We start from the raw sequence: 14,122 nt of genomic DNA, 5'->3' as shown, positions 1-14,122 counted from the left end.
AGAATCAGTTTGTTCAGTTTACGATTATTTACTTCACTAACCTTTCCTTATACAATATATGAACCTTTCCTTACACAATATATGAAGTATGGCTCACCAAGACAGCACTATGGAAGGCATACTCTGAAATTCTATTGATAGCAGCCTACATGCAAAATATCATTATCTATTTTTGAATAGCAGCAAATAATATCAGTTTCTCTAGGTCTTGACCCATAAAAATGCATCTTTTATGTGTGTGAATAATAAATACAGTCGAACATTTTGTGCTATTTTATACAATCTGAGTTTTCTGTGGAAGAAATATAATCATGATCTCTATGGAGAAAATCTAATTAAATGTTAATAATATGTAGCTATTTGGATCTCAAATATTTTTTGCAATTATTTGTTGATAATATCACTTGGGAAATCAGGAAAATAAAAGAGTAATTTCAAAATTTCAAGTATTATTTATCCCTTTTTTCAAACAATAATCATCACTTTTATTTTTCTTTATAAATAGGCCATGAGACGAAAAATTCAATCAAAATTAATTATTAATCTGTTATAACATTCAAATGAACTTAATGTTAAGACCTATGGAACTAGACACTGAAGGTACTGAGAACATAGAAATATCAACTTTAACAGGGAAAACTGACACTTTGTAGCCTTGAGTGAGTTTTAGAAGGTGATGGGTCACTAATTCTAGGTCAGCACACATACTACCTGTGACTAAGGTAGAGGATGCTAAAAAGTAACTATCTGGTGAAGCATAAGGTAAAGTATTACAAATGCTTCACATCTACATTACAGTTCCACAGTGACTCCCTGACCAATGAAATTATGCAGTGACTTTCAGCTAATAAAACTGCGGCAACTATATTTGATGAATTTAATCTATGGTTATTCACTATCCCCATTTATTTGATAGCAAGAGGAAATGTTATATCGCCCCCTAGTGTAAATAATAATTTTGTTATATCTGAATTAAAGCTATCAGAGAAAAAAGTGGAATCATAGCTAAGAAAATTATTGAAAAGAGTTGAAGAGAAAAATCATAAAGTAAGAATGTATTATATTAAACCACTATTTTATCTACAGGTTTCCTAAAGTGTCAGCTCCTGTAGTTCTCTCAAACTTAAAACTAAAAAAAAAAAAAAAAAAATTATGTTCGAAAGTTTCCTAAAGATTTTTTTCTGTTTATCTCCTATAATATTTAGGACTCAGTTCATATTTAAAGAATTCAATTTTACATATTCTTGAAGAGAGGATATTAAGGGGTGTCATGATAAACTGCGTACTACAGCATGAATGTCGGTCTCCACCCTAAAAGCATATACTGAAATCCTGCTGCCCTAGGTTAGAGTATCAGGGTGGGAGGCCTCTGGGAGACACCCCTATCCTCATAGTGGATGAACACCCTTATGAAGAAGGTCAAAACAGGTCTTCCTAGGTTAAAGAAAGAAGTCTTCCGATGAGGAAGCAAGCTATAAGCAGTTACCAAGTCAGCTGGCATCTTCCCCTTGGGTTTCCCTCTTCTAATCTATGAGAAATAAACCTCTACTGCATATAAGATACTGAGACACTGTTATATTTTGTAGCAGCCTCAGAAGACTAAGACACAGAGAAATAGGAGATATTGATATAGTTCTTGAGCAACAGTTTATAAATCCTTTTAATCCACTTTACAGGCATTTAATTTAATGGATGAGATTCTGAATGAGAAGTGTTACAACATGAAATATTATCAATAGGTATCATGATTTATTGAGAGCTTATGTGTCAAACCTAGTGTACGCTATGATATACTCTTTATTACATTTGAGCACAAACTGATCCAGGATGATATTTGTATTATTTATTAAACATAAAATAATCAAATTCATAAAGTTAGTGATCTGTCATGGTAGACCTTTCTTGTTTGAGTCCCTCTCTTTTTTACTAACACAACGCAGACTGTATTGGAATTAGCTGAATATATCACATAACCATTTTTCCCTGCATTTGGTGGTTTTGTGACTCTGACCAAAGAGATAGGAGATTATATTCCAACATCATTGGAAGAACTTAACAAAAGAATATTCACCTTTTTAACATTCTTCCTTATGACTGTTTTTCTAGTTTAAAAACATAGGTGTCATAACTGGAGTTATGACATCAGTTATAACAGTATCAAAATGGAAATGAAATGAGTCTTTTGCTTTAATTTCACCAAGCCACTTAGTATTTTTAAAAATCTACCTGCAAATTTTATAGTATTAAGGAAGTATACACTAAAAGGTTGTTTAGGTAATTGGTGTTTGGGGTTTCATTTATAAGCAGTTATTCTAACTATTCACTGTTGATCAAGGACTTGAGCTCAGTTCTATCTGGTGATAAGTAACAGTTGTTCTCGACTCTATCTTTCACACTAGATTGTTGGGAGCCATTGAAACTGAACACACATTCAGGGCTGCTGCATGGCCGGTGCAGGATAAGGTCACAGCTAAGGACACCTGGCCCCAACTCCAACTGACTAAATAAAGACTGTAGCTTTCACTCCTGCAGTGAAATGCAACATGGAGATCGCCTAAGATACTTCTCCTAAAGTAGGCATAATTTGTTACTTGACAAAATCCTTAAACCACTCCCAAGGTCTTTTCAATTTCCTGCATTTTCCACTCTAACACTTTTCTTGAAGCCTAAATAAATATGGGCTGCCCAGAGTCCTTCCTTGTCTTAGCCCTCAGAGTCTCGAACTCTGCAAAAGGGCTTTGATCCTCCTGGAGCCCTAAACTCACACCACTTATCTCTTTATTTAAGCCGTCGCTGTACACTCATTTGGGAGATTGGGGATCTAGGCCAGGTCCTCAATAATAGTGATTTCCTAAATATCAAGTTTGAAAAAAGGTACTCCAAAGGTATACATGCATTTCCACTGATTCTACTTTGGAGGCCTTTGAGTTATGTTACTTAATACATTTTCATTGAGTAGAAAAAGAATTCATACTCAATCCTACTATTCCATCTTTGAGCAGTATGAGAAAAAAATCATGAAGTAAGTATGTCTTATATCAAACTACTATTTTATCTACAACTAGTCAACTGCCTTCTCAGTAACTTATCATCCAAATACTTGATTTCCCATATCTAAGGTACTGTACTGGGCAACTCTCCGAGTCCCAGAGTTGCTCTAATGTTATCCTTTTAAAACGTGATTACTACATATTACATTCCTTCCATGTATTCTGAGATAAATAACTAATGTAGCATTGATGAGTGCTATGTATTGAACATTTGTGTCTCCCAAATAGTTAAGCTGAACCCCTAATCCTCAATGTGTTAGAGATTTGAAAGATATGAATAACAAGCCCTCATGAATGAATTTCCACCTCTTACAGGCAATTCTGCTCTCCATCATGTGAGTGTACAACAGAACAGCTTTATCTGCAAGCTAGGAAGGACCCCCACGCTTCTGACATAGGAGCAGCTAACACCCTCGTCTTGGACTTCCTAGCCTCCAGCACTATGGAAAATAAATGTTTGTTGGTTAAGCCACTTAAGACGTGCTCATTTCTTATTATTCCCCAAATGAACTATGACAAAGATTTAACATTTGTACTGCCACTCATAATTTTAACAACCAGTCACTGAACTGGAGAGGAAATCTAGGCTACTAGGAGTGACCACGACCCTCGAGGGAAATATATAATAGGGGAGTAAGGAGGGAGACCCCGGACTCAGAGTATTTTCCTGCATAATTCAGTCCACTAGGAGGAGTCCAGGTGGACCCGAGGACTCTGAGTGCCCCAGCACAGAGCTCGCCACTCTGTGGACTCCAAAAATCTTCCTCTGCTACCTCTACCTACCCCGTGGTTATTATAACCAAGTTTACCCCATCCTGTAAATCCTATGATGTTGGTCCTTAAAAGAAGCCTGGAACTCCCAAATTTTCTGATTTTCTGAACTTTAGTCCTATGAGGCTAGATTACATTCTCCTTTGTGATGTAAATCGCTTTATTTCAACATGTCCTAAAGTCCCTGCCCTGTGTCTTCTTAAATTTACAGGTGACTATTGTTATTAATTTTCTAAGGGCTTAAATTTTCCAGTGACATTAAACTTTACCTTTTCTGCTTCAACTAACATTGTCTTTCTTAACCATATTTTTTTTTGCTCCATATCTTGCACAGGAGGATATTTATAAAGCAAAGTCCTCTACTAATGTGACAAAAAGGGATACATTCCTCCTTGTTCTACCTGATTACTTCTCAATGAGTCTTCTATTTTTTTCATTCTCAAAGTCTCCTTCCCTAAAAATTCCAGATCATCTTGTCTTCTGATCACTGCTGACCAATCTCCCTGCTGCTGGCAATCATTCATTCCAGGGTCTGATCTGAGACTGAGGAGAGCAGCTCCTGAGAACAGCTAGTTAGTAGCTCGCCTGGATCTGAAACTGAGACATGGTGTTTTCTTGTCAAACATGAACACTTTCCAGTGCCCTGACATCAAATGAAGCCATTCTGTGATCTGACAGAAACAGACAGAAAGGACACCAGTCACCATCGTATCTGTGCACAGACAAAGGGGGGGGTGTACTTTGTCATTCCCACTCACCTACCAGCCAACAGGAGGAAAGGCTGTTTCTCTCCCAATTACAGCTTTATTCCCACTTCACTACTCCTACCCAAAACTACTAACATAAGCAGAGAATCAGCCCATCTCTACTGCAGTACCTGATTCAGAATAATATAATTTAATAATCTATCCACAGAAATCACCCACATAATCTCTAATCCTACAAATCTGCTCCTTAATCCTTCTTCACAAGGTGCTGGAGGCTCCCCATTGTGTGTGCAGAGCTGTGTCCCTAGAGAGTTTTGTCTGATGGACAATAATCTGCTTCTACATAACTTTCATGAAAATAAGTTTGTTTTTAAAATACCAATCCTTCATTTTATAAAACTCCTTTTACAAACTAGTTTCTTAAATTTTGGCTACAAAGTTCACACTTCCAAAATTAGGTTTAAAAACATTTCTCCCATTTAGAGATACTCTGGCTTTCTCAAAGTACAATATGTGTATAATCTTTGTAAATTATCTTTTGGAGTAGGACAGAGGAGAATAACTGCATTTTATGCCATTGTCGCAGGGTATGGCACAGATGCTTTGGAGGAAAGGTTGATTGAGACAGATACTATAATGTAGACAAAGATTCCATTTGAAATTATTCCACATTTGGTTATAAGATAACAGAAACATGTCATAATAAGCTTTACAGATTTTAAACTAATATCACACCTCCTCACCTATTTCCTATTAAATCCAAATATATTTCAATCATTAGCTGTCTCATCAGAGGAAGGTTTCTAGCTGAGTCTGTGTACCAGTCTTTGCGTCCTTCAAAAAATAATAACCTATAAGACATGTGTGGATACATGCATGTGTATGATTTATTTTGAGGAACTGAAGCAGTGATTATAGAGGTTGGTACATTTGAAAGACACAGTACTGTCAAGCAGGGTAGAAACCAAAGAAGTTGATGGAGTGATGGAGCAGTCTTTAGACACAATTTCTTCTGTCTCTAAGAAGCCTCAGTTTTGGGGCTTAAGAACTTTCAAATGATTGTGTGAAACCAACTCACATTATCAAGGGCGATGTCAATGCTTAGCAGCATTTGAGTCTGTATTTTAAATACATTTATAAAGTATCTTCATAGTAATACAGGATTATTTGATTAAATCACCGGCTACTATTTTAGTTGACGTATAAGAGTAGTCATCATATCCAATAGACTTCACACATCTAAAACTACTTAAGGAAGAAGCATTCTTATACTTTGAACACAGTATTGCAACAAACATCCAATATCTATGAAGTGTACTTACGCTGAGAAGAGTTCACCCCTTTCTTCCAGCGGTGCCAAGCCATTATGAAAGAGTTCAGAACAGCACATCAGGCAATGGAGTGTTGTTTACTTTGACATCTAGGATTGAGTTTTAATTATTTATTATCCCATTTTACCTTACATGATGCCATTAAGTTTACCAGATCCATTTATAAACTTAATGAAACCTTGCTGCCCCAAAACACTATCCTATCTATTTTATGTAAGGGTTTTTTTTTTTTTTTTTTTTTTCAGATGAAATAGACAATCTAGGTAAGTTTCAGGCTAAAACTTTTAGAAAGAAAAACTAACAAAATTGTATCAAAATTTCACTTTTTAATTGTCATTAAAAACAGTAATATGACAAGTAGAAACACATAACTTCTTCATGAATTTTGGTATTGTACACCACAGAAGATAATTGCTATTGTGTTTTCCTAAAAATTACTAACACTTCTCATATATAGCAATCCTCCTTAGGGTCACTGGCAGGAATAATTTCAACACTGTATTGCTGTCACAATTATTCTGAAATATAATTTTCCACTACCCATAGGTTTTATTTAGCGATTTTCTTAGCATATTATGAAACCAAAAATGTTTGTATATAATTTAATAAAAAAACTGCATTCAACATTGATTTTGAAAAAGACTCAAAACAATAAGCAAATAACAAAAACATTAGGGATCTTAGAAATTTGCAATTTATTTGTGACTGATTGATGGATTGATGACCTTAAATCTAATATTTCATGCATACTAAGCCCACACTATACATCAGAGTTACTGTCCCAGACCAAAGACTATAATCTCCAAAGCAAGAATTCAGACTTCTCAAATTATTACATGATTCTTATTTTGATAGTATTTCCAGAGATTCAGTCTAAAGAGCATTGTTGAGTAGTTCAACTAGTATATGGTAAACAAGCACTGTAGAAAAGTATGAATATCCTTTGAAGACTCAATTTTGAACACTTCATAAAATGAAGGTCACTATTAGAAATACAAAAGTAATTTTAATTCCTATAGAAAAACTTTGATTTTTGTAATAAGCTAGGGAGGGAAATTTTAAGTGGCTTCATTGGTTGCAAAGGCAATGTAAATCAGGACAATATACATAGTCATAAAAAAAAAACTATGTAGAAAAGTTGTTAAGTGAAAAACTATTCACTAAATGGTATTTAAACTGAAATATTTAAACCATTCTTCACCTTAAAGAAACTACCTTTCTCCTTTTCTTATTTCAAAAACAGAGCTTTGTGAACAAGGAGTGAAGGAGACTCTAAATGGAGATAACAGGATTAAAAAAATGAATCAAGATATACCATGTATAGATGCAAATTCCCTGTAATGAATGTGATGATTATGTAAATATAAGTATACCAATAAATTTAGTTAAATAGGAGGAAGAGGAGGAGGAGGAAGAAGAGGAGGAATAAGAAGAGGAGGATAAGAACAAGAAGGAAGAGAGAGAAATAGAGAAGAGAGGAAGAAAAAGAAAAAGAAACTACTTTTGCTCCTTGAATTCAGCCCCAAATGAAACCACTAGGTTAGTGGTCTCTGAATCTCTTGCTGATTTATATCTTCAGGAAGAATGCATTACAGCCATCAGTAATAAAACAGAAGAATTTGATGCAGGTCAAAGAATTGGAGACAAAACACTACCTCCTTCTTGAAATTTCAGTTATCGAAAATACCTGAGCTAATGTTTTGTGACCCAGAACAGACATGCTACAACCTGATGACATTCCTTCTCATATTCCTCTTTTACATTTTTGAGTCATGCAAATAAAAATTCAGTTATAAGTGATTTTTCTTATTTGAAGAATGTGTTCTGAAAATGCATAGGTTGTATAGTTTCAGTCCCATGAGATAGTCTTTACTACTAAATATGTAACAATTTCAAAGAAATTTAGAAGAATATAAAACAAGACTGATTATATGAACTAAATTCATAAATAGGAAAGTTTGCGATATACCAAGATGTCGCCCTAATCCATTCTCATCTCTAAACTCTCCTAAGGATAGTAATCTGAGAAGGTTTTGTTTTCAAGAGCTTCTATTCGACATTCGGTCTTTTTAGTCTTAATCACAAATTGTGGTTGTCAAAGTGGGTTCAATAAATAAGAGAATTTTGGAACTAACGTTCTCTAGGAGACGCCAAATGTGTACAAGAACAGTATAAATAATAAGGTTTACCTATAATGGTAATTAAACTAGAATACCACATAGTATATTTCAAAGACCTAACTAAATTTTGTGAATTCCTATGCAGGTGAAGGAGAAATGTCTGAACTTGTCATACTTTCCAAAATTAATACATATGAAAATATCGTGAGTGACAAGAACCCCACAAATATGTCAAAATATTGGAATATTTTTTCAACAGATTGCAAATGAAGTTACACCTTCCTGAATATATCCCTGAATAGCACATAATACAGTGTAAACCACACAGAGCCTGAGGTCACATACAGAACAGCACCCTGAGATTGAAGCATCTCAATAAGCTGAACGAATAAAATAACAAATGCACTGAGACGCAATTAATATTTTAGCTCTTCTTTTCTTGCTAAATCTGCATTGAAAATGGAGGGAGGGCAGCCGACAGAAACAGTTGTAGGCCAGATAAAACTTACTAATATTGCATCTTTGAGGAAGATGATCAAGATAAAGTTAAACAAAACTACTTTGTGCATCTGATATTACTTCTACATAGCTGAAGTCAAGTAGAAGAGTCAAATGCCTCCAAGTAACCATATGTTATGATGTTACCCTTAATCTGAGCCCTATAGAGTCCATAAATTAGAATATAGCACAGTATTGACTTACCGTGCTATCTCGAAACCCCTACTCATGCATTGCTTTGCTTCTCTCCTTTCCTTTTCTTTTCTTTTTTTCAGAAAGTGTTGGCAAGGATTACTCAAGAAAGTAAAAGTGAAGAGTGGTGATAGAGGGTCTGAAACTCCCAACCTAGATACCCAAAACTCCAAGTTTGTATTCACTAAAACCTAGATACCCAAAACTCCGAGTTTGTATTCACTAAAATTGAACAATGGATTGCAGAAACAAGAGTTCAAGAGCAGAAACAATTTATTGAGAGAAAAAAAGATTCTGTCTGAGAGTGAAATAGACAAGGTACTATTAGATGAGATAGAAAAATGCCGACCAACTATCAGGATGTAAACAACAAATTCCTAGTGACTTCCAAGATTCCAAAGGCAAACCCCAAATTCTAGTTCAGAGGTGTTAGAATATATGTAATCTTATACACGTTACATAAACATAAATTTTATATGAATAGTTTTTGGATATTAAAACTCAACAACTCATGAATTCAAAATTCCACAAAAGTCTAAGAAACCTTTTGGGTTAATTACAAAATATAACTTTGGACTTTGGACTTTAGCCAGAAAGCTACTGCTTATGCAATGATGGATTAGGAGAACCTACATGAATCTAAAGAATATATGGATGTAGACTTTATTGACTGTCATTAAACTCTGTAATATATCCAGAAAAATTCTGGAGCACTAGTAAAATAGTTTTGTTTCTTCTTCCATAAAACTGGAGTTATATCACAGATAGGACACTATTTGTAATGAAAGGAAATATCAAGTAGAATGACCTTACTCTTAGCTTGTAAGATACCACAGTATATAGATTTATACATTTTAATTAAAAATGGCAAGTCCAAATTATAAAAGTCATTGGATAATAGGTTCACGATTAAGAACAGGGTCAGGTTTTAAGCATTTTTTTTAATCTTATGATTGGGTTACATAATACAACCCATGGAAATGATTGCACAGTTTGATGATCTGTTCAATATATGTGGTAGAAAGACTCTTGATTTAAATCTAAAGTTATCAATCAGTGTCACTGAAACCTTAGTTTCACTGGTTATTCTACAAGGAAATTTTTGTTTATGACTGAAAACTATATTAACAATTTTAGGCTTCTAATTTAAGTTCATCTTATGACTTGTTTTAAAATATACTGTATAAAATCATTTTTTAAAATCTGACTTGTTCACAAAGTTCTAAAGTACTCATTAATTATATCAAAATTGAAAATAATTCTACTTATTGAGGAAAAATCTAAGTAACTTTTCCCAGAATGGTTTTAAATTGTCCTTTCCTGATTATATAAATAAAAACCACTTAGAACAGTGTTAAAATCCTACATAGCTGATATGCAATTTAAAATTAAAAATTTTGATAGTATTTTTAAAGGTAAAACTCAAATCTGTTAAATGTGAAATGTACAGGAAATCCCATAATTATTATTTGATGAATCTGGGCATGAAAACACTGTACATAACCACAGTTATACCTGTCAATTTAAACTTTTAAAGTTAAAAAAAATGATAAGCATGATTTCTTACTTAAAAATATTCACAATGTATTTTGTATATACCTTTAAAGTTATACTGTGCCTTTGATCAAATTTAGTAATTCTTAGAAGTTCTAAGTCCAATTCTCCATTCTTAGCTGACAGTTCCAGCTTAACATATGTCCTTGCAGCATCTTTCGTATTGTAAAGAATATACTTTTAGGTAGCAGTTGACAGCCCTGTTTTAATTCAAGTCAATTCCTTTTTGATACTGAATAGACAGAACTTCCTCTATTAAAGCTAGGCAAAAACTCATCCTTCAAATAAATCAGATCATTAAAAGACATCTAGAAAATACTTACATACCATATCTTAGTTTTTAAAGAAAAAGTTTAAATAAAGTTGCACCATAATATTCTAACCCACATCTTTTTAGCCACTATAAACCTCACACACAAAAGATAGGAATTTGGATAGCTTACAAACAACCTGAAAGAACTTCGATGAACATGGCTACAAGTCTCTTTCACTATGATTAAGAGGAATATGGCAGGAATTGTTTCAGAGCACATTTCCTAGTTGCTTTTCACTTTTGTCTGTATTATTTCATTCACTCATTTAGGTGGCTGGGCTTTACTACCCATTGTAATCATAAGATTACATTGTCAAAACTAGACTTCAATCTATCTTTCCTCAATATCAATGATAAGTAATCAGCTTCAAACACACAACAAGAAACCCAAGTTTCACTTAAGAATCAAAAGTTAAAAAGCATTTTCATAAGTTAAATTTGGCCAATATTTATTTTTCTATGAACTTTGTTTATCACATACACCCTTAAAGTAACTAGAGAAACAAGATCTTTTTTGAATAAGCTTGCTTCTTCCCTTCAGTGAAATGTTATATTAAAAGTGATCTAGTCTTTACTTTCTTCTAAATGAGTTTTTTTTTTCCTCCTTACATTTTTACATTTCCAGCTGGTTGAGTTATCTAAGTGGGGCCAGAATAATTTCAGTAACATCTCTACTCTTTGCCTCTTCTTCTAAATGATGCTCCACCAAAATCTGCAGAGTACATGAATTTTTCTTTTGCTCAACAGCAATCGACCAGAATATAAATTAACTTATTCATTAATTAAAAAACAACCAACCACATCCAGAACGACAATAAATACATCAAAAGAGCTTTTTTTTTTTTTTTCTTAAGTGAGCTAGAAGGAAGCAGCCAACAGATTGAAAGGAAAAGAGATGAATCAAATGGTCTACATCAATGTTAGAATTCTTGCAGGATGTCAAAGGAGAACTGACCACCCTTGGAAAACACGCATCACGACACAACTTTTTATTCCTCCAGACATATATTTTAAGATACAAAACGATTAGATTAAGAATACTGCCTTTACTTTGGAGGTCTTTAAAACTCTACTTTGCTCATTCTCAACCACTGCATAGAAAGAAAAGGGGACCCTACTTTGCTAAGGGACCCAGACTTTAAGGAATCGCACATTTGTCTGCTCCCATCTTACTTTGGCTCTGCCTTCTTCAGTGTGTAGCCTAATGGTAATTCTCTGCCTTTCTTTTCCTTCTGGAGGTGTACACTCTCCAGAGATACCAAGGCACCACAGCGGGTGCCGCAGAGAGGTGTTGAAGCTAAGGGAATCTGGGCGAAAAAGTCAATCAGCGTGCACCGTTCCCAGTGCTCCGCAGTGGCCCACCAATAAGGACTGCTAGTCCCACTGGGGCGCCGAGAAGAAGGCTCTGTGGCCCAGTGAGAAGCTTCCAGAGTCTGCACAGCTTGTGTCAGTCTGTCTCCCAGTGGCTCTGTGACACCGTGCTCGCCCTTCACCACGGTTACCCTCAGCCTCTCAGGAGCGACAAGCTGAAAGTTGTCAGCATGGGGTGTTCGCGTCCGTCTGCTAAGCTTAGCACTGACAACTTCTCACCGGAGAAGTTTGCAGCCAGCCAGGCCGCCCTCCGGGGAGGGGCTGGGTGAAGCACAAACTCCTACCGCGAGCCTCCCTCCAGCGCGCCCCTTCCTCGCGCCGGCCGATGGCGACGCGGCCCCGCCACGTCCCCGTTCACCTTCAGCTGCCTGGACCCCGGCGCGCCACAGGGCCCGGGGTCAGGACCCTGACACCCCTCCATAAAGCGCTGCACCCAGAGGCTGCCCAGGAGGAGGGACCGCGGCGCTCCTCAGCCTGACGGAGCGCGGAGTGCGGAGCGCCCCGCAAGTGTGAGAGCCACGCAGCCCTGCACCCCGGGCTCCTCTGCGTCCCTGCACCTCACTGTGCCCCACGCCCATGTGAGAAATAAAGGAGCACAGGGTAGAGCGAGCCCGGGAAGCGCAGCCCCTCCGGAGCCCACTGTGAGCTCAGCCCTGCAAAGGTCCTCGTGGACCAGAGCTGCGAGCTGGAGAGCCGGGGAGGAAGGGAGGAGAGAGGGAGGATTACCAGAGTTTTGTTCCCGTTCTTGCCGAGAGGGCCGCGGAAAACTCCCTTGATGTTGCGAAAGTGCCCGTTGCTGAGGCGCGTGGAGCTGATGACAATGTAGTAACACTCCATGGGCGCCGCGCGCTCCGCGCCCGCAGCCGCAGCCGCAGCCTGGGCCCGGGCGGTGGGCGGCGGGCGGCGGGCGGCGGGCGGCGGGTGGGCGGGCGGCGGCCGGGACCCGCGCAGACGCCGGCGGGGTTCGCGCTCAGTGCGCCCCGCCGCCGCCGCCGCCGCGCCCCCGCCTCCGCATCGCCGCTGCCGCGCGCCCGGCTCGGCCGGGCTCTCTCGCAGGCGCGTGGGGCGCGGAGGCGCGCGGGGTCCCGGCGCGCGGGGGCGGGGGCGCCCGAGCCGAGCCGAGCCGAGCGGAGCCCGAGCAGTCAGTGCGGGCGCGCGGGGCCGTGCACGGGCGGCGTCTCCCGCGGCGGCGGCGGCGGTGTCCCCCGCGCTGGGCGCCCGCGCTCCGAGTTGCAGGCGCTGGCGGGCATGAGTGTTATTATAGTGAGCGGCGTTGCCGGTCCATTGCACTGAGCCAATGGCAGGGAGCCACTGGGCTGATACTGAGAGCTGTCAGAGGAGTACATCTGTCACCGCGCTCCCGCCCTCCCCCGCCGCCGCCGCCGCCGCCGCCGCCGGAGACGCCGCCGCCGCTGCTGGGACCCAGCGCTGCGCCTGCCGGGCTCAAGTGGGAGCGCCCCGCGCCCCGCGCCCCGCCCCGGGCCGCGCCCAGTGTCCTGCGCCCCGCGCCCTGCGCGCCACGGCTGCAGAGCGCAAGGCAGAGGCGTGCCCACCGCAGGTCCCCACCACCCCGCCCCGGGACGCTCCTCCAAGGTGGGGGTGGAGGGGGACGCGAAGAGCCCCAGATTACTTCGCCTCTGCCAATTGGGGAAGAGGTGGGGGCGAGGGGGAAAGAAAGAAATTAAGAATTCAGTACCAAAGCCAACCCGCTTCCGAATGCAGAGGATCCGGGCAGGTGCCAGCCACTGCCTCTCCTGCTCCAGATAATTGCTACCCATTGGGTTCTGCTGGTTCGGTTTGATTTGTTTTTTCATGTATTTTGGGTATGGAGGCTTGAATCCGGTTCAGGATCTTAGAAAAAGGCGAGGAAAGGAAATGCACCCCCTACACCACCCATTTACTGATGTCGTAAGTGCCCTGTGGTGATAGTTTGGGGAGGGGGCGGGGGTGTTAGTGGAAATGGAGAGAAGCGAGAAAGGGACTCCCGGTGCCTGTTCCTGTCCTGGCATCCCTCTCATCCGCCTCCCCCGGGAACCCCCATTCTTCCTACACCGCCAGAGCTGACAGAGAAGGCTTGCTTTGCTGCAGAACAAACTGCTGCCGAGCTTGCCTTGCGTTTCTTGCCGTTCTGCTCCCACTGGAGTGGGAGTGAACAAAAGCAATGGCCCTCATAGCAGCGACCTGAAAGGGGACTGTCCTGCCCAGAAACGTAAGG

General features: G+C 39.5%; 1 protein-coding gene across 1 annotated transcript in view; it reads right to left on the bottom strand.

Moving 5' to 3' along the window:
* The window catches only part of Znf804a (zinc finger protein 804A), a 268,088-nt gene extending 255,265 nt beyond the window's left edge, over positions 1–12,823 (bottom strand). Inside the window, exon 1 of the mRNA XM_063259409.1 lies at positions 12,634–12,823. Coding sequence (XP_063115479.1) covers positions 12,634–12,744 — 111 coding nt within the window. The 5' untranslated portion in view covers positions 12,745–12,823. The remainder of the gene's footprint in view (positions 1–12,633) is intronic.
* Positions 12,824–14,122: the final 1,299 nt, after the last annotated feature.

Source organism: Cavia porcellus, unplaced genomic scaffold (assembly GCF_034190915.1).
Source record: "Cavia porcellus strain 051 isolate PalLab524CR breed Dunkin Hartley unplaced genomic scaffold, mCavPor4.1 scaffold_12, whole genome shotgun sequence".
Classification (NCBI taxonomy): domain Eukaryota; kingdom Metazoa; phylum Chordata; class Mammalia; order Rodentia; family Caviidae; genus Cavia; species Cavia porcellus.
This window is presented reverse-complemented; position numbering and strand designations above follow the sequence as displayed.